This window comes from Ambystoma mexicanum, chromosome 14, assembly GCF_040938575.1.
Source record: "Ambystoma mexicanum isolate Mex_15411 chromosome 14, UKY_AmexF1_1, whole genome shotgun sequence".
Taxonomy (NCBI): Eukaryota; Metazoa; Chordata; class Amphibia; order Caudata; family Ambystomatidae; genus Ambystoma; species Ambystoma mexicanum.
This window is the reverse complement of record NC_090940.1, coordinates 598860803-598881086: the sequence shown is the minus strand read 5'-3', so window position 1 is coordinate 598881086 and position 20284 is coordinate 598860803. Positions and strand designations below refer to the sequence as shown.

The following is a 20284-nucleotide window of genomic DNA, read 5'->3' as shown; positions in this document are numbered from 1 at the left end:
CCAGCATAATTAAATGGAAATGGTACATTCAAGACAGAGCCAAATCTGGGAAGGGAGGAGTTGCAAAATTACATGAGCAAGTAGCCAACATACCGCCCTCAAATTACATACCACCGGAAGTGCCTGAAAAACGCGAGTCTCCCGTGAAATGGGGAGTACCTTGTGGCGATTTGACCGTGGAGCAGACAGAGCATGCCCGGTTCACGAATGGCTCAGCCCGATATGTGGGAACAGAGCGATACTGGAAAGCAGGGTCGTACAATACCAAGACAAAAAAGATTTTGACAACGTCAGGGAAAGGGAAGAGCAGTCAGTTTGCAGAGCTTTACGCAGTTTACCAGGCATTGAAACAAGAGACCCCTGGTCGATGTCATTTGTACACGGATTCAAGGTCAGTGGCGAATGGTTGTCGGTGTAGTTGCCAACCTGGCAAAAGAATGGGTGGAAGATTCATTCAAAAGAGTTGTGGGGAAAAGAACTGTGGCAAGATATTGCAGAAATGTTATCACAAAGTGAAGTCACTGTGTATCATGTGGACGCGCATTGTGCTACAGACTCATTAGAACGTTGGTTTAATTCTGTTGCAGATGAACACACCAAGATTTCATCTGTGAATGCGGAGGCTCAGGAAGACGATTTGGAGGGTTTGGCCAAGTGGGCTCACCAGAAATGTGGGCACCTTGGAGAAAAGGCTACTATCAGGTGGGCACAAGCTCGAGGAATCAGTATTCCTTTAGGCAGGGGTGCACAACTGATTTTGGCAGAGGGCCGAAAGTACCTTACTTGAGGACTATACTGGGCCGAAAAGTAAATGTGGGCGGGGCGGTAGGCGGGGCAGTAGGCGACTACCGTCCTAGGCCTGACAACATTTCTGGTAGAGCCGGAGAATTACACAAGGTGAGGGAGATGGGAGGAGAAAGGAGGGAGAGGAACAAAACAAGCTATTACAGATCTACGTGGTGATGCCGATTTGGGTTTGGCCCGGGATTTATACACTGGGTGCAGTTGCTATACATCAGGCCAGTGGCCAGGGTTCGCACTGGCAAACACATTTCACCTGCCTGGGTGATCCTACGGGGCACCAGGCAAGGCTGTACGTTGTCTCTGATGTTATTCATCCTGACACCCTCCACCCCCCAACTCCGAATCCCCTACCCCCCAAATCAGCACACTCTGAAACATGCACCCATTCAGAACCGAACCCCCCACCCCTCAAGTCAGCACACTCCCAAACATGCACCCATACAGAACCGAACACCCCACCCCCCAACTCGGCACACACAAACATGCACCCATACAGACCCGAACCCCCCACCCCCCAAATCAGCACACTCTCAAACAAGCACCCATACAGAACCGAACCCCCACACCCCCAACTCCAAACCCTCCACCCCCCAAATCAGCACCCATACAGACCCGAACCCCCCACGCCCCAACTCAGCACACAAACATGCACCCATACACACCCGAACCCCCCACACCCCAACTCCGAACCCCCAACTCAGCACACACAAACATGCACCCATACAGACCCGAATCCCCCACCCCCCAAATCAGCCCCACCCCTGCATCTCAACATACACACAAAAAACATTCAAATCCAAACATTCATACACATCCGACCCCCCCAGCCCCGCATCTCAACATACACACAAAAAACATTCAAATCCAAACGTTCATACACATCCGACACCCCCCACCCCCGCATCTCAACATACACACAAAAAACATTCAAATCCAAACATTCATACACATCCGACACCACCCCACCCCCGCATCGCAACATACACACAAAAAACATTCAAATCCAAACATTCATACACATCTGACACCCCCCCACCCCTGCATCTGAACATACGCACAAAAAACATTCAAATCCAAACATTCATACACATCCGACACCCCCCCATCCCCGAATCTCAACATACACACAAAAAATATTAAAATCCAAACATGCCTATACATCCGACACCCCCCCACCCCCGCATCTCAATATACACACACAAACATACAGCAAAACAGACCCGACACACAAACACAAACAGACCACTTACCGGAGACGTGCTGGAAGGCAGGTAAACTGGAAGTCGCCGGAATCGTACTACGGCTGGCGTGGTCCAAGGCTGAAATGCCTTCCGGCATCAAGCCATATGGACTACTCCAGCCGTAGTGCTGGCACTCCATTGGTGCAGCACACACACACTACGTGGCTCGTAGGAGCGACGTGGTGCGTGTGTGCTGAGCCAATGACGCCCAGTGTTTTGTCCAGCCCGGAAGACAACAAAGACTTTCCTAATGGAGGGTGGCCGATGCTGCTTGCAGGCCGCCCTCCATTAGGAAAGTGTTTGTGCCTCGCGGGCCGGACAAAAGAGCATGGCGGGCCGCAACTGGCCCGCGGGCCGTATGTTGTGCACCCATGCTTTAGAGGTAGTGAAAACAATCATTTTGCAATGTCCTGTGTGCCAACACCAACAGCATAGGCCTATCCCTCAGATTGTTCGGGGTACATTGCGAAGAGGAAAATTACCAGGTCAAATTTGGCAGATTGATTATATCGGTCCCCTGCCAATCAGTAAAGGTTGTCAGTATGCATGCACTATTGTGGATACATACTCAGGATACATGATGGTTTTGCCGTGCAAGCGTGCCGCACAACTGAACACCATTAGGTTGTTAGATCAGATCATATTGCATTACGGAGTGCCTTTGCAGATTCAAAGTGACAATGGGTCACACTTCAAAGGCAAATTGATTCAGGAATATTGTCAGGAAAAGAGCATTGTATGGCTCTACCATGTGCCTTATTACCCTGCCGCTTCAGGGCTGATTGAACGAATGAATGGTTTGTTGAAAGAACAGCTGCGCAAATCTGGAGATGGCAATTTGGCAGGCTGGCGTGATCGTGTGTTTTATGCGGTGCAAGTGCTAAACAATAGGCCTGTGAATGAGCATGAAACTCCTTTGATGCGGCTAAAGACTCCTGCTTTACAGATTCAACCCAACTCAGTCAGAGAGACCCTATTGTACTGGGAAATTACCCCGGGTTCTTTAGCTCCCTATCGGGCGACTCCAGAGTCAGCAGGGGTAGACTTGCATTCCCATGAGGAAATCAGATTAGACCCAAGAGGGATTGTCGTAATTGAAACAGGGATTGGAGTACAAATTCCCCAAGAGCATATGGGATGGATTTCCCCTAGATCTGGCCTAGCATTGAAGGGAGTTCAAGTGTTGGGAGGTGTAATTGATGCTGATTACCAAGGTGAGTTTAAAGTCATCCTGATGAATGGTGGGGACCAATTGTTACCAATCCACAAGGGCGATCGGGTGGCCCAACTAATTATTATCCCAGTTAAGTTGTCCATGATTAAGAAGGGGGGGCCTCCTACAGTGTTAACTACCCGTGGGGATCGTGGTTTTGGCTCTTCAGAAGTATGGTCCCGGGTGCGAATGTGTGGGTGGAAAGGCCAAGTAGCCCACCAGTACCCGCAGATGTCATTGCATCAGGCAAAGACCAAGTAGTTTTAGTAATCGAGCCCGGTAGAAAGAAATGGCAATATGTGCCCGCAGACAAATGTTACCTAAGAGAGTGATTTACAACACTGATATCTCTTTTCTGGGTTTGCCTTGTAGATCCTGTGTCTGGCTAGTGGAATTGTGGGACTAAATGGACTCTGTTGAGGAGAGTCAAACGGCATGCTGCTACCAATGACAAATGTCACATCTGTGCCAACGATCAAGGAGAAACTGATAATGATGAGTAATGATGTCCAAAAGCAGCCCTATGACGATGCCGAAAAGCCAGCCAGACCGAAGACATGGATTCGTGAAATGCGGCAGACACGTCAGGCGCAAGTGAAAACAACATTGATGCCAGTTATGCAAGAGGCATCTTCAGGACGGCGAAAATATTCTCCAATGATTACCCAAACGGAGAATATGTGGACATACCTGGCACAACAGGTGCTCAACATTACGCACTTTTTCCTTACTGACGTGCCCAATGCTGAAGCCTTACTGACTACGTGCTTAGTAGCACTGCCGACGCCAGTTCCGGTTCTAAAGCATATTTTTGGCGTCACGCACAATGATTCTCTGGTTCAAGATTGCGATATCAGGCAATCCTTTTCCATCTATGAGTACTGCAGGTTTTGCCAGGAAACAGATCGCAAATGAAGAAATTTGACATGTATTATAACCTATAATATAACTCAAGGTGATGTGTGTTACCTTATGACATGCAATGCAAAAGAAATTGGCAAATGCCAACAGCTCAATTTAACCAAACAGCAAAATCAAACTGTGTTCGAGAAACGATTGTGTTCACGAATTCCACGCACATGTACCAGTGTGAATAACACTATGGGCCTCATCATGACTTGGGCGGTAATGGTAATGCTATTAGCGCGGGCGGTATTAGCCCTACCGCCGAACTCCCCGGCGCTAATAGCGCCAGATCACGAGTTCGGCGGTAATGTAATTCCCCATTCCCCACTGAGCCCATTCGGGAATGCCCCATTCCCCATTGAGCTCAATGGGGAATCTTCGCGCTAATACCGCCAGCGGATTTACCGCCAGCGGTAATAGCGCAGATTTTCGGCAGATTTCCCCCCAGCTCAGAGCTGGGGCAAAATCCGCCGAAGCCCTGATTCGGCAGACCCTTAAATCTGGTGGTAATAGCGCTACCGCTGGATATAAGGGTTACCGCCGAAGTCGTGATGAGGCCATATGTCTTGTAATCATACAGTGATAGCTGCCAGTCATCTGAATCATGTGAAACTTCCAACAGGATGGCTCTTTTCATGTGGCAACATCACATACACTTATATTTCAGCTAACATTTCCGGAAGTCCATGTGCCTTAACTCGATTAGGACTTATGATGTTCCCTTTACACCCAGTGATATCTCGAGGCAAAAGGTCAACTTTCGAGTCTGTGGGTCTATCCCCCGATTGTGATTCACATGTGCATTTGATATCAGAAGCTGAGGTTCTAGCATTAACCCTTTCATTAGTGGGAGTTTGGAGTTTAGATGCTGGGGGTTACAAATCTTTGATCAAATTAGCATGTTTAGTAGTCAAAGGACTCAATCATACTTCTCAAGCATTAGAAGAGTTACTCCTTGATAGCAAGGTTATTAGAAAAGCAACTTTGCAAAACAGGGCTGCTGTTGATTATCTATTGCTAAAGCATAATTTAGGTTGTAACGCAGTTGAAGGTATGTGTTGTTTCAATCTAAATGACCATTCACAATCCATTGAAAGTCATATTCGAGGTTTGAGGGATCTCATTTCTCAAGTGTCCCAAGATCATACTGGGAATTGGTGGGATTTGTTATTTTCATGGATTCCTAATATTGGGGGTACACTGTGTTACGCTTTTGCTTGTATTTGCATTATATTAGCTATCATAATAGCTTGTTGTTGTTGTATTCAATGCATTCCCAACTTAGTATTAATATGTCGTCGGTTTCAGAGACCGGCTCCTCTGCCACTGGGCTATGGAAGATAAATATCCAAGGGTGGAATTGTTATGCTTGAGCTAAAATATGGCGCTGGTGCGCAGTGTATTCTGGGGGCACTCAGAGCAATAATGGATATTTACTCCATGTCTCAGTGAAAAGCTGTACTTACTTTGCTGAGAGATGATTTTACTTTGCTGAAGAAAACATGCTTTCCAAACCTGGTATGCAGTCAAGGACATTCTGCTGGGAAAACTGGTTTTGTTATGTCTTGTTATGAGTTATGGGGCTGTTTTCCGTGGCCTTTGTTCTTAGGAGAGGGAAGAGCTTTGCTCCTTGAGGTTACTGTCGGTTGACCCAGCTGGCAACCAACCGTTACCCATCAATGCGCAAGTGCATTGCCAGAAGGTTCGAGAAATTACCACCCCTTTTTGAGGAGTGCATATATGTGGAACCCCTCAACGGTCAGACGGGACAAGTACAAAGACCTCAGTCGGAAGGGGGACGCCTTTGTCCGGCATACCTGTGGGCTGTTGTGCTCTCGGCCTGGCTGTTATCGGGGTCTTCCAGCCGCTTCTGGCGAGATGAGGGATTCAGTTACGCCCACGGTGATGTATTTTCTTTTAAATTCTCTGTCTTGTCTGTGATTTATTTCTGTGTTATCACTTGTTGCTTCCAAGCTTTGAATAAATAGCCGTATAAGTGCTCAATATTTTCTAAGCGTGCATGTGGTTGTAAGTCATTGCGTCGTCTACCTGCATTTAAAGTAGTGGCTCTGCAATTGAGCTGGTGATTAATGACTGTCCGTGCACTCGGTGCGAGCAATACAGTAAACAATAATCCCGGATTGAGAATGTTTTGAAAATGTTAGAATTAGTTATAGATATATAGATATGTTAAAAGCATTTTATGAAGGTGGAATTAGTTACAGATATGTTAAAGGCATTTTATGGAGTTGGAATTAGTTATAGATATCTTAAAGGCATTTTATGAAGTTGAAATGAGTCATAGATATGTTAAAGGCATTTTATGAAGGTGGAATTAGTTATAGATATCTTAAAGAAATTTTATGAAGTTGGAATTAGTCATAGATATGTTAAAGGCAGTTTATGAAGTTGGAATTAGTTATAGATATCTTAAAGGCATTTTATGAAGTTGGAATTAGTTACAGATATGTTAAAGGCATTTTATGAAGTTGGAATTAGTTATAGATATGTTAAAGGCATTTTAGTTATAGATATGTTAAAGGCATTTTATGAAGTTGGAATTAGTTATAGATATCTTAAAGGCAGTTTATGAAGGTGGAATTAGTTATAGTATCTTAAAGAAATTTTATGAAGTTGGAATTAGTTATTGATATGTTAAAGGCATTTTATGAAGTTGGAATTAGTTATAGATATCTTAAAGGCAGTTTATGAAGTTGGAATTAGTTACAGATATGTTAAAGGCATTTTATGAAGTTGGAATTAGTTATTGATATGTAAAAGGCATTTTATGAAGTTGGAATTAGTTATAGATATCTTAAAGGCAGTTTATGAAGTTGGAATTAGTTACAGATATCTTAAAGGCATTTTATGAAGTTCGAATTAGTCATAGATATGTTAAAGGCATTTTATGAAGGTGGAATTAGTTATAGATATGTTAAAGGCATTTTAAGAAGGTGGAATTAGTTATAGATATGTTAAAGGCATTTTATGAAGTTTTAATTCTTAGATATAAAACTATAAAATTTCAGGACTATTTGAAAATGTGGCAATTGTTAGTACTAAACCTATTGAAATGATATTTTGAAAATGTTCAATTAGATTTTAAAAAGTGTGTAGAGTTTCCCCCAAAAAATAGGAATTATTTAAAACAGTTGGGGGGTTGTTTAAACAGTGAAGCAGGCAGATAAAATGCTTTAGCCATCATTTTGCGGGCTGTTTTGAAAATATGGAATTGATCATGAAACTCCTCTTTGATTTGATGTTTCAAGCATTTCTAAAGTAGTTGTGTAATATTGCAATCAAATTTGAATTCTTAACTCAAAATACCTCGACATTTCTAAGTACAAATAAAAAAATGAAAAAAAAATACTTACACTTTATGCTAATTACTTCAACAACTATTATTGGTTAGCGATTGTAAACATTTTAAAAGGCATATATTTTTAAAGAGGCTATGAATATAAATGACCCAACAACTTGCATAAAGTTCCAGTAGCACATTTTGTCACCAAGGACTAAAAGTGATGCATTTCCATCTTCAATCCAACAAGCTGTATCTTACTGGTTAAGGATGAGTGGCTGCTCGTCTCAGGTATACCCGCTTCTAAGGTTGGCGCAGACGAAGATTCCTTAGGCATTTCCAAGACTGCAGTGCTTTTCTCAGCAGGCTCTGCAAGTGAGAACGTATGTTGTCAAGATTAAGGGCAGTTTGTACTTATTCTCTTGATCACTTCCACTTTTTCATTCAACGTAGACTCAGGGTCTATTCCCATGCGATTCAAATGGCCACATGGCAGTGTGAGGAAATACACCATCATCACCAAGAGATCCTTAAAGACCCTCCACACCTGTTTCAGAGTCTGCATAGATAATCCTGCTGTGGGATATCTCACAACACTATAGGCATCTTCCAGTAGTTGCCCCCATTTGTATTTCCTGATTCAACAGTGGAATATTGAGATGACCAGTTACAACTGGTCTCTATATGACCCAGTTACAGACCATGACTAAATAATAATACAAACATAAACTAGTAGATACCCTTTGGAAATTAAACTAGTCCCCGGAGGTAAGAGCGTGGAACTAACTGGGGTTTCCTCCAGGGCAGTTTAGTCGAAAGATAATATGTATGTTCCAGCAAATGGCTTCAGCGGAAACCACATGTACCTTTACAACCAGAATATCCACCAGTGACACCATCTTATTTCTAAATTTAGAGTTTTCTCCATATGTGCCTCAAATACAGGCTAGTCTTAGATCTTGTTGGTATAAGAGTTTGTATCTGCACCATCTTTAAAATTGTTTTTCTATATTCAGTTCTAGACTATTTAATCCTTTAATTGTGTTGCTGTCAATGCCACTTACACGGTACCTATGTGATCACTGCGCCACCCATAACTGAGCCGACGAAAATGTCGATGCCAATTATGGCGTGGCGCAGTGGTCAAATAGATCACTTTATAGGCATCCCATCGGGCCGCATTCCCCTAACCGAGCACCGCCCCCTCACTTACCTTTGGGCCGCACACTACTGTGTGCGCCCTCGACTGCCCGATATGCCTGCGCCGTCGGTTACTCCTACTTACGTGGGTCGGAGCTGACGCCGCAGGGTGCTTTTGTTTTCTTTTCTTTTCTTTTTTCTTGTCCCACATTTACCACAATGGTAAGCAGGGGACACAACCGCGATCCCTGACTCCTGTTACTGTGCCCAAGGAGAGTGAGGGATACACTCGCAACCCCCGCTCTGCCTGGGTGCAGTAATGGGAGTCGGTATTTTGTGCGCCTCCAAAGTTGCAGTGACTGCAGGAGTGCACAAATGAGGGCGATATTGTTGTACGATTCCCTTACAAGCACCTGCGTCTTTTGCTGTATACTTTCTAGTAGCAGTTTAGAATAGACAAATGTGCTACAGTGCACAAGTTATGATATCCTTAGATGTTGCAAACTGTCCTACGATGACCAAAATTCTCACAGATGTTTTTAGAACTACAAATGTTACTCAGAAAATGTTGCCAAAAATATGTGACAGTTGCAGCAAACGAAATTCGTCTCAAGCCAAACCAATACTTAAAGTTGTAATTTGGTGGTTCGGCATTCTCCTGCAGTTCCGCAAAACTTTGGAACTCACTCCTGAAGGAAATACGAAGAACAGAAGAACAACTAACATTCAGATACTGAAGACAGGGCTCTTAAACTCACCAAGCTAAACAGAAAACTCTGCCAGAGGGAAACAGCCACCACAACATAACATAAACACCAAAAACATCATGAACCTAATGAGCCAAATCCTGGATACCCCAATGAAATAAAACACGTTAATGCAGGCCACCATCGAAGAATCTGAGCCCTGCCAAACCAATGTAATCCTCGAAGAGTAGGGCACAGACTACCCTCATCACTAACCGTATGAACAACCTTCCATTATCCTGCATACTCACTCAAACACCAAACTAAAACGCACACACAACTCCACAGGTGCTGAAACCTGAAACTGCCTGCAAACTGTACACAATCTGCAATACCCCTCTAAATTAAACAAAGTACAGAAAAACAAACCACAAACACACACGCGACACCCCATACACAATCATACAGAAAAACATTGCCAAACCATTACCGACTAACAAACGAACCCACATCACAGTGACCAATTTTTCAAAACTGAAGCTACCAACAGAAAATCAAAGCTCTATTGCACTCTCCCTCACAATCCAGCTAATGAACCCTCGCGAGCCCTCCATCCTTTTCAGATCCGCCAGAGTGCCTGGAGACCATTAAAATGACAGCGGTGCACATTATAAATCACAATAACACAACAGGAAGAAAGCACACTTTTTGGGCCTTTTGGGTACAAATTCTGTCTGGTCAACACACTGGTAAGCAGTAACCTAGAACTGATGTCGAAATGGCTGTTTCTTTCCACTTTGTTGTTTTGGCCCTGTTCCTTCATGCTTAATTGGAGGTGGGATGCTCTGAGGTCCGGAAGCATTTCTGTGAACGGAGTGCTTTCCTTGGTCTGGGATAACACCAGAGCTTTGGTCTTAGGCAAAACCGTCAAAAAAAACAATTCCAAATAAAAAATACAAAAAACGACTTTCATTTGGTTGCATGAGTTTACCTTAGTGCTTTTCATCAGTATGAATTTGCAAGATTGTAAAAGAATCAGTCCTGGGGCATTGCTATTTTTAATGCACAAATGGGAGGGGCAACACTGTGCCCCCTTATCTTTATGATATAGCCCTTACCACAAAACATGTATTTAGTTTGTGTACTGTGGTGAATCCAGTGATGTCATCCCTCCATCCCTTGGGAAGTTCTCTTCCCATGTGGCCAGGGGAGGATAGCTGCCCCCAGACCACGAGGGAGGATATGATATGGCATTTATAACACGCCGGTACACAAGTGTTTCTAGGCGCCACAAGACAAGGGAGGGAAGACAAAGGGAAGACAAGACAAACAACCTTACTAGGACTTGTGTCATTATGATTGAGCAAGTGCAACACGAGAAGTGTCGGGGGAAGTGCAAGGGAGAGGGTAGGGGGAAAGTGCAATCATGGCAGCAGGCTAAGAGTAAGTGCAGCCAGTGCAGCACGGTTCTGGATAGGTGCAAGGAGGCAAGGATGCAGGGGGGCTGTAGGGGTTACAGTTACAGCCCCTAAGTGAGCTGTAGACTAAGAGGCACTGCAAGGAGGACTGGTCGAGAAGGAGCCTGGTAACCAGTGAGACTTTGAGTGTACCAAGCAACCAGTCGGAGCAGCAGACAGGTTAGTGAGCAAGGAAGTGAGAGAGAGAAGGCAGAGGAGAAAAGGAAGGTCTTGTGGCGCTTCCGTAACTTCAGGTGGTCCGGCTCAAGTCTGAGTGGGGCAGGGAGGCCGTTCCAGAGGAAGGCGCCTGCAGAGGAGAGAGATCTACCCCCCCACTCCCAGCTTCTAGAATATCTGACCCTCAGAGAGTTGGAGGTAGCTGAGCGAAGGGCTCTAGAAGGAAGATATTTCGGCACAGAGAGTTGCACATAGTGCAGCCCTGTAGCATTCGGAATGACGAGGATACGGAAGGTAGGTAAAACAAAGAGGGGTTTATTGTTAACTTGGAAACAGATATTGCGAAGCTGGATAAATACATAATAAAACCAGCAGATAAGGGTTGTAATATAGTCATAATGAACAAAAGCGACTACATTGCTGAAGCTTACAAACAATTAAAAGATGTGAAATGCTACGAACTGCTATGAACGATTAAAGACTAATCCCATTAAGCAATTGGAAAATGATGTATGGACTTTCCTAACTAAATGGCAAAAGGCAGACATTCTTGAGGAGGAAATGGTGAAATTCTTATTTTCCAAGAACTCAATAACTCCCACTATCTACTTCCTTCCAAAGGTCCATAAGAATCCCCTCAAACCACCTGGCAGACCAATTGTGACACTGTGCGGGTCACTTTTGGAAAATATGTCCCAATTTATAGATGAGGTTCTTTGCACTTTCGTAATTACACTACCATCATATGTTAGGGACACAACAGATTTTCTACTGAAAATTGACGAACTTCCTTGGGAACCCACTTACTTACTGGCAACCATGGATGTTGAGTCCCTTTACACGTCTATTAAACATAATGATGGGATTTTTGCCTGCCAAAACCTCCTCAATACAAGATCATTGAATCATTTACAACATTCCCAGATGATCCTAGAGATGATCAAAATATGCTTGAATAACAATGTTTTCATATTCAATAATGACATTTTCCGCCAAACCCAGGGAACTGCGATGGGCACGACCTTCGCACCATCATATGGAAATTTAATGATGGGATATTGGGAGAAAATGACAGTATGGGCAGAAGCCAACGAAAAATACAATGAAAAAATGTGTTCTGGCTCCGTTACAATGATGATTTATTTGCAATTTGGGACGGCTCCATTGAGTTGTGGTGTGAATTTGGTAAATCACTCAACACTAACAATGTTAATCTCAAGTTCACTGAACACCACAGCCGCCAATCTATGGTATTCTTGGATGCAGAGGCGCAAAAAATGTAGTCTTGTCTCTAAAGAAAAATCACAGGTGCCAACATCCCTCTACACGCAAACAGTGCCCATCCCAAGACTCTTCTATGGAGAATTCCATATGTAGAGTTCATCCGCATCAGACATAACTGCAGCAACATCGTGGATTTTGATTTAGCCAGTAAAGTAATAGCCCAAAACTTCCAACAACAGCAGTACCCAAAAAAGATAATTGAAAGGGCATATCTGAAGGTCCGAGAAATGAATAGACATAAAATGCTAATAACATCCAAGACAAACCTAGTAAAAGAAGAAGAGGAAAACACCACCAGGCTTATTTTGACATTTGGAAGCCACTCACAAATTATCAAACGGATAATCAACAAGTATTGCAAGGTGCTGAAAGCAGATAAAGACATAGGTAGTATGTTACACAACTATCCTGATATTACCTTTCGTAAAAGCACCTCCATAAAAGACTTGTTGGTGAAAAGCTACATGGCTGTGGAAAGGAATGATATGAATACCAACTGGCTTTCCACAACAGGAGTTGGTTTCTTTAAATGTACCAGGTGTAAGATTTGCAAATACGCAAGGAATTGCAAAAGTTATGTGCATCCAATATTGAAACATCTGGTCCATATCAATAGCAAAATTACATGTGAATCAGAACTGGTGGTGTATGTCTTGATGTGCCCATGTCTCAATGGTACGTTGGAAGTGCCAAATGCAAGCTCAAAGTACATATCCTGCAATACGTTAGTGCTATTACTAACAAGAACTGCTCCTACCCATTGGCGAAACATTTCTCTGAAACACACAATGCTTATCCAGCCTATCTAACATTTTTTGGCATACCAGGTCATTCCAGGTCCCAGGGGAGGAGATAATGAGAGAACACTCCGACAAGAAGAGACTAAATTTATTTTAGACTTTAAGAATAAGGCCCCGGTGGGACACAACATTGATGAGGAGCTTTACACCTTTTTGGGGACATAAGGACTATACTTTATATGATATAGTAACCCCAATAAGCTCATCAATTTTAATGACCCTATATTGGAACCGTATGTGTTTGACTACTTGTGCAAAGTTTTCTTTCTTTCCTTTTTTACTTATCACTTTTTATCTTTCACTTTTTATGGTGACTTGCAATATGCCTCAAAATCTAAATTTACTTGGCAAACCAGTGTATACAAGGGGGCATTTGTATCCATGAAAACACGATTTCAGCATGTTATCTGAGCAGTGGTATCTTTTACACATCTTTTAGATGTCTGATGCTTTTACAATAGTGTGATTAGAAATGTATTTTAGTGTTAGGACTTGGTTATTCTTTGTCTTTCATATGCACGTGGCACTTTAGAACATATTTCTCTTTTATACTCATTTTGATCCTACTATGCCTAATATAGCAACTATATGAATGCATCATTGCATACTTATTATTTGAGGTAGATTTTATGCATGTGATTCTGCAAGAAATTTGTTTTTTTAGGGTTGTATTATGCCATTTTGTACATATCAATGCAGTTTAGAGAACCTCAGTAGTTTGCACTATGCACTTTATACTATGACAATGTTGTTCTTTTCAATGAAAAATTATCCTCATCATAGCAATGCATTTTCTGCACATGAAAATATCTGTGTATACTGAAATATCCTCTAATACACTAGGTATGCACTATGCACTTTATATTTTCACAACACTGTCGTATAACTGAGAACCCAATTTGAATTACATACATATATCCCCACTATTATGGTGATATACATATTCAATGACTACCTTGGTCCATAAACACCTTTTGCAGATTTTAATGCATTATATCATTTTTATCATGGCTCAGGGTAGAGATTGTTCCATGTATATGCACTTGGCATTTTTTAAAAATCATTTATGATGATGAATTTATCAACTTTAAAAGGGATTTTGTGAACATATCCCTGGTTTTTAAATTGGAGAAATGTGTCATTTTAAAATATGTCCATAACACCATACTAACAACATTATAGTAAGCACGACTAGGCTCCGCCTTTTCATCACGGACCGAGCAATATGCAATTGTTCAGTTTGTAAATACTAACATCTAAATGCTACCAATTGTGTTTTCATTACTTTTGTTTAAAAGTCATGTTTTACTTGTGTAATACAAACTAAACAGGTTGAATTGGGCGTAACTTTACGTGATTAGTAATGAGACCTAGCAGCCCAAGCCAAAATGGGCACCAGCCATGATGTTGATTTTGTAAGTCACCTTTTCTCTGTTTCCACTGAAGTGTGGTGTTTTCTTTATAAAAAACGAACTTCCTGTGGGTGATGAGTGACTGTGAACAAGCCACTGGGTTGTGGCGAAACGCGTCAGGCAGCCGTCTGGCAAGAAACTCTCACTGGGCGAATTTAATGGATTTTTTAACTGCAGCAAATGAAAAATAAAGGTTGTTTTATAACATACAACCAGTGTTGCAGTGTTTTCTGTTGGCTGCCCGTGATTACCATCTGCTATTTGGAACACTTTTTTGTGTGGAGTGCTGCTCGCCTGAACAGTGTCTTTTTATGCCATTTACATTTGAAATATATATATATATTCAGTCTAACCCGGAAGGAAGTATTTGTGTACAATGCCATGATAGGTAGCAGAATCTCAAGAGGGCAAGACCATGATAGTAATTTTTCCCATAACTTCTGACGATTGATGGTATCAAAAGCTTGTTACAGATCTATGAAGGCGAGGAACACATTATTGCCACTCTTGATGGCTTCCAGTTTTATGGTATTTAGAATGATTAGATTCACTTCTACGCCGACTCCCTTGGTGAATCCTGTTTGGCGTTTGTCAATTATCTTTGCTTGGTCGGCCCAGAGTGCTAGTTTTTTTTGTAGGAAAGCGGCAAATATTTTTCCGATGGTATCAAGCAACGTGAAGGGGCGATAGTTTGTCGGATCGCTACAGTCTCCTTTTTTGAAAATTGGCACAACAATTGCTGTATTCCAGGATTCTGGTAGGGTTTTACATGTAGCGATCCTCTCAAACAATGTGAAGATGAATCTTGCCCACAGAGAACTATTTGTTTTCAGCATCACGTTGGAAATACCATCTGGGCCAGCGGCTCTGGAGTTATTTAATTTTTGAATGGCGCGTTTGATGTCCTCCGCTGTTTCAGGAGTGGGCCAATTACAAGAGTTCCCAATTGCTGGTTTTGTGCATTCGCTATTTTGTATATCAAAGACTGCTGTGTAATGGGAGACCCATCTTGCGTCATTTACCCCATTCGCCATATCATAGGCTGATTTAACTGATCCAGTATTTATTATTTCCCATAACTGACGTGCGTCTTTTCGCAAAATGGTCTTCAGCATGATTTCCGCTTGCTCCTGATCGTGCTGGGTCTTGAATGCTTTTAGCCAATTTCTATAGCGCAGCTGCCGCTTTTTCATTTGGTCGGCACTTTTTTTGCCTTTTCCTTTCTTTATCTTTGTTAGATCGCTGCGTAGTTGTTTCTTAGCTGAGCACAGGATTTCGCTGAAAGGATGTCTATTGATTACATGATGGATCTTTTGATTAGCGATGTCTGCTCTGAACTGCATCAGGAGCGGACTATAGTTGATATTTGGAGTCGCTGTAGCAGTTGTCACGTAATTTTCAGTGAACGTGGACAGTTGTTTGGCGTTAATTTTCAGCCTTGATCCTGAGTTGTTTGTCGTAATCGGCTCCGTATATTTGGCTTCTAGTCGTGGCACCGCCATATCGTGCCATGTCATCATTGATGCATCATGATCACTTATTGTCGATTTTACTTTTGTCAGGTGAATGATTTTGCTTAATAGATTTCTCGATGTCCAAATATAATCTAGAGTTTTGTTACGTGATCCACGGTGCCATGTCGGTGCAGCAGGATGTCTCCATTTGTGCAACCATTTAGCATCGAACAGTTTCTTGTCATCATCTCGTTCATCCAGCGAGCGCCTCTGTCGATTGCATCATCAGCTGACAGGATGTTTGTTTTTTGATGTGATTTGCATTCCGTGAACCAAGAGTAGTTTAGATCACCGCAAATGATTATTCTTGGTTCAATGTAAGTGATTAAACAATCATCGATCAATGCAGCGACAGTAGTTATAAATTTGATTTGGGAGATCATCGCTGGATTCCAATACACGTTGATGATTAACATGTGGTCTCCCGGCCCCTTATTGATCATCGGTAATTTTACCGTTGTTGCTTGAATGAAGAGGTTTGGGTTTATGGCTTTTATAATGGCCCAGTTTAAGTTGTTTTTGATCATCGTGATAAGCCCAGCGAATGGTCGACCAGACTCATTCTTGCCCGCGGCGTTGAACAGTATTGTGTATCCATCGCAAGATGGTTTAAGCCTGAGCCACGTTTCTTGTAGGCATATAAGCGTACAATCATCAAATTGTGAACATTTCTCCTGGAATAAATGGGTGAATCCTCTTGTGTTCCAAGAGACCAAGCGGTGAGTGACGATCTTTCCGGGGATCGTTTCCTAGAGGTCCTCAGAGCTTTGGAATTCCAGCGTGAGTTTGAAGAGACTGTTTGGGCCGACGTGGGTGAAGGTCTTAACTGGTCTCGTAGATCAGCGCGTTTTCGCTCATCGTTCTGTTGGGCGAGTAGGCTTGAATTTGGGTCTCGTTGATGGGGGGCACCTTCGTCTGAGAACTGTACATCAAAGCCAAAAAATAGCAGATCCTCTTTTGCATCGAGTAATTGTCTGGCAATTAATTTTGACTTAAGGTGTAGAGTAACCCAGTCTAATCTTGCCTCTGACATGTATTCCACGACTACAATGTCGTTGGAATCAATTGTGCGTAAAGTAGGTATTGTGTGCAATAGTTTGATGATATTGCGGCGATTGAGGTTTACCTCATTTTGGTCGCTTAAGACATTTTCGAGTTGTAGTTTCCAGCTGTTCTATGTGACATCTCCCGAGGTAGGCACTTGAAGGTTCCACTTTTCCACTCACTCCCAAACATCTTCAAAGTAGGCATTATGTATATCCTACTCATTAGCATACTCCTGCCCCCCGGCTTCTCTATGTTGCCCTCCAATTCACCCCACCCGTTGGCCTCTTGCTCCAGTTACAACGTGTCAAACTGTGGAAATAGTTTGAATTCAAGAAGCACTCACAACCATCTATATGCATCAAAGGATTAGGTGGCAGACATTACGGCAGTTTCTAATGTGCTGTGTTCCACCATCGGATGGATCACAGCTCAAGCTACAGAAGAAGAAAACCCTTCTCCGATCTCCAAGGTTACCACTTGAACGGCACCGCTGCTCCATCCACAAAATCGCTGCTACCTATTCATATTTGACACTAAACTCTTTGCTTATCCCACAGACTCATTGGGCCTCATTACGACCCAGGCGGTAAGTTACCGCCTGGGCCGTGACTTTACCACCATGGCGTAAACTACGTTTACGCCATGGTGGTTGGCGGACTTACCGCCCCATTCCGACCTTGGCGGGGCGGTAAGTCCCCAATCCCCATTTACCCTTCCCCATTCCCATTTTTGCCCCATAGGGCATAATGGGAGTGGGGAAGGCGTTAATTACGCCACCGTAAATTACGGTGGCGTAATTAACTCCATGGTCCCTTAGCGCCATGGATTTTAACACCCGCTAAAAGCAGGTGTTAAAAGCACCATGGCGCTAGGGGACCTCGTAATTGGCGGTAAGGGGTCGGCGCAGCTAACGCTGGCGTTAACCCCTTACCGCCAGGGTCGTAATGTGGTAAGAACTCTAATGAAGCTTACCTTATTGAATACATATGTCTTGGATTTCTCATGATGGCAGCAACATCTCCTCCCACCTCACCCATGGCAATGCGTCGCAGACATAGTTTGTGGCTGTGGCCCATCCGATGACAGCAGAAACTCAAACTGGCCTGCCGCCGTCTCACTCTGCATCTCTGTGGAGTGTGACTTCAGGTGCACTAGTGAGGGGACAGCACGCTGTGCCGCTCCAGGTGTTTTTGGACTACCACTCCCATGATCCCTCACCATTGACCATGCTGGCGATGGCTGATGGGAGTTGTTATCCAAAGATTGCACACAGCCCTGGCATGAGTGGATTTCCTATAGTGCAATACCCGCTGCTCGCACCTGAAGCACATCTTCTGAGAGTCCCCCTGCTTCCGCTACCACTCTAGGACCAGTTAATGCCATTTGACTCGGGTGCTCCTTGTTTGAACATAACAGATCAGATGAGACGTACTTAATACTTCGCGCTTAAGTCAAATGACATTTTTCAGGTAGACTGTGGCCTATGATATGATATTTATAACACACTTAATACCCAGAGGTTTCTAAGTGCAGACCCGGGGATCGAATCTGTTGTGCTCCATGTCGTCTTGCTTCCAAGGCGAGCACGTTGCCTCTGAGCTATCCTCCCGAGTAGTATGGGTCATATGACAGGGTTTAGCAGCTGTTCTTAATGATAAAGCCTGTCAAACCAAACGCCTCAATGCTGTGGTGAAACTAAACAATGCAAGAAAAACCTTATACCGGGAATGTAATAGTAGAAACGGTCCTTTCAGTTAAAAAGCCAAGCATGCCACAGCACCACCTAATAGCCACCGCCAGAAGGCCACCTATACACCAAAGCCACAAAGCAATGCACAGTGGGTATGCAAATTAGCGAAGTCTGACCTCTCATTTTCTAAGATCTATGTTATAGAAATGAACCCGTTTGACTATGCCTCACTCTTTTAACTCAATGTAAGGTCAACTCTGAAGGTATAGTATGCTGGGCCTCAGTTTTCCCCCCCAAACCTCCTGAATTCCTAGAGCTTGATCCTTCAAAAGAGGATGGAACACCTATTATATACATCCAAACACATGTAACTGCTGGCCATTGGACTACGATATGTTGTATCAGTATTAGAGCTCTTCCACCTCATCTATTGGGCTGGGAGGATAGCTCAGTGGCAACGTGCTCTCCTTGGAATTAAAACAACACAGCACCACAGGTTCGATCCCGGGGTCCGGGCTTGAAACCTCTGGGTATTAAGCGCATTATAAATAACCAATTACAACTATCAGTAATGAGTCTTACTGAAAAAGAGCCCTGTAAAAGCCTACAGGTCAGGCTATGTACATACGGAGTGTACAATATATATATACTTTCTTGAGTGTTTACTTGTTAAACATTGTATACCCTCTACATTAATTAAGCCAATGGCAGCAACAACAAAAAAAAAAACAAATAGAAAATGCTCCATCATGTACATATCTTGCGGGTTTGTGCTATCGGAATCTCTACACTGCAAAACCAAATGGTCAGGCCAGGGGCTCTGCAACCTGCAGCTCTCCAGATGTTTTGGACTACGTCTTCCATGATCCCTCACACTTGATTATCCCAGCTAAGGCTAATGACATATCTCTGGCCTAGGAGTACAAATGGGCATACTGCAAAAATTATGCTATGCAATTTTTTGGCAAAAAAGACTTGTCATAGCGAGGGGGGATTTTTCTATTTATTTATTGTATATTTTGCGCTTTTCAGTGCCCCATTGATTTATGGCCAAAACAAATGGAAACGGCTTGAAACCTTGCCAAATTCAGAGCACTGAAAATTTCATTTTGCAAACAAAATTCTCGATTTTGCAGCAGTGGGCTTGTCATAATTATAACTGGTTATTTATAACGCGCTTAATACCCACAGGTTTCTAAGTGCGGACCCAGGAATCGAACCTGTGTTGCTCTGCATTGTCTTGCTTCCAAGACTACCGCTGTGCCACTGATTAATCCTCCCGGCCAGAACCACTCAGTGTCAGAACCACTGTGCGGCAAACGCAAATATCTCTGGGGCACTGCTAAAACAATGGTACATCATTGTTTTGCTGGCCAATAAAAATATTTGCAAGTGCTTAGGGCATTGGTCTTCAAGTTGTGGGGCACGCTGGCCCCTGAGAGGTCACAACAGCATGTCCAGGGGATGCACATCCCTGCGCATGGGTATTAGCAACATGTTATGCAGTTCTGGTTTGTCCTGGTCTGGTTGAACAGCCATCAAGGGTGTGTCCGCTGTGTGAAAGGGAGGAGGTGAGGTATGGCCTGTTGTCCATCCGTGCATGCCATGGAAT

General features: G+C 43.2%; 1 protein-coding gene across 9 annotated transcripts in view; it reads right to left on the bottom strand.

Annotated features, from left to right (window-relative positions):
- UNC79 (unc-79 homolog, NALCN channel complex subunit) overlaps positions 1–20284 on the bottom strand; it is a 538994-nt gene that overhangs the window by 174058 nt on the left and 344652 nt on the right. For all 9 annotated transcript variants that reach the window (XM_069637971.1, XM_069637972.1, XM_069637973.1 and 6 more), the window contains one exon: positions 7727–7834. In XM_069637971.1, coding sequence (XP_069494072.1) covers positions 7727–7834 — 108 coding nt within the window. The remainder of the gene's footprint in view (positions 1–7726; positions 7835–20284) is intronic.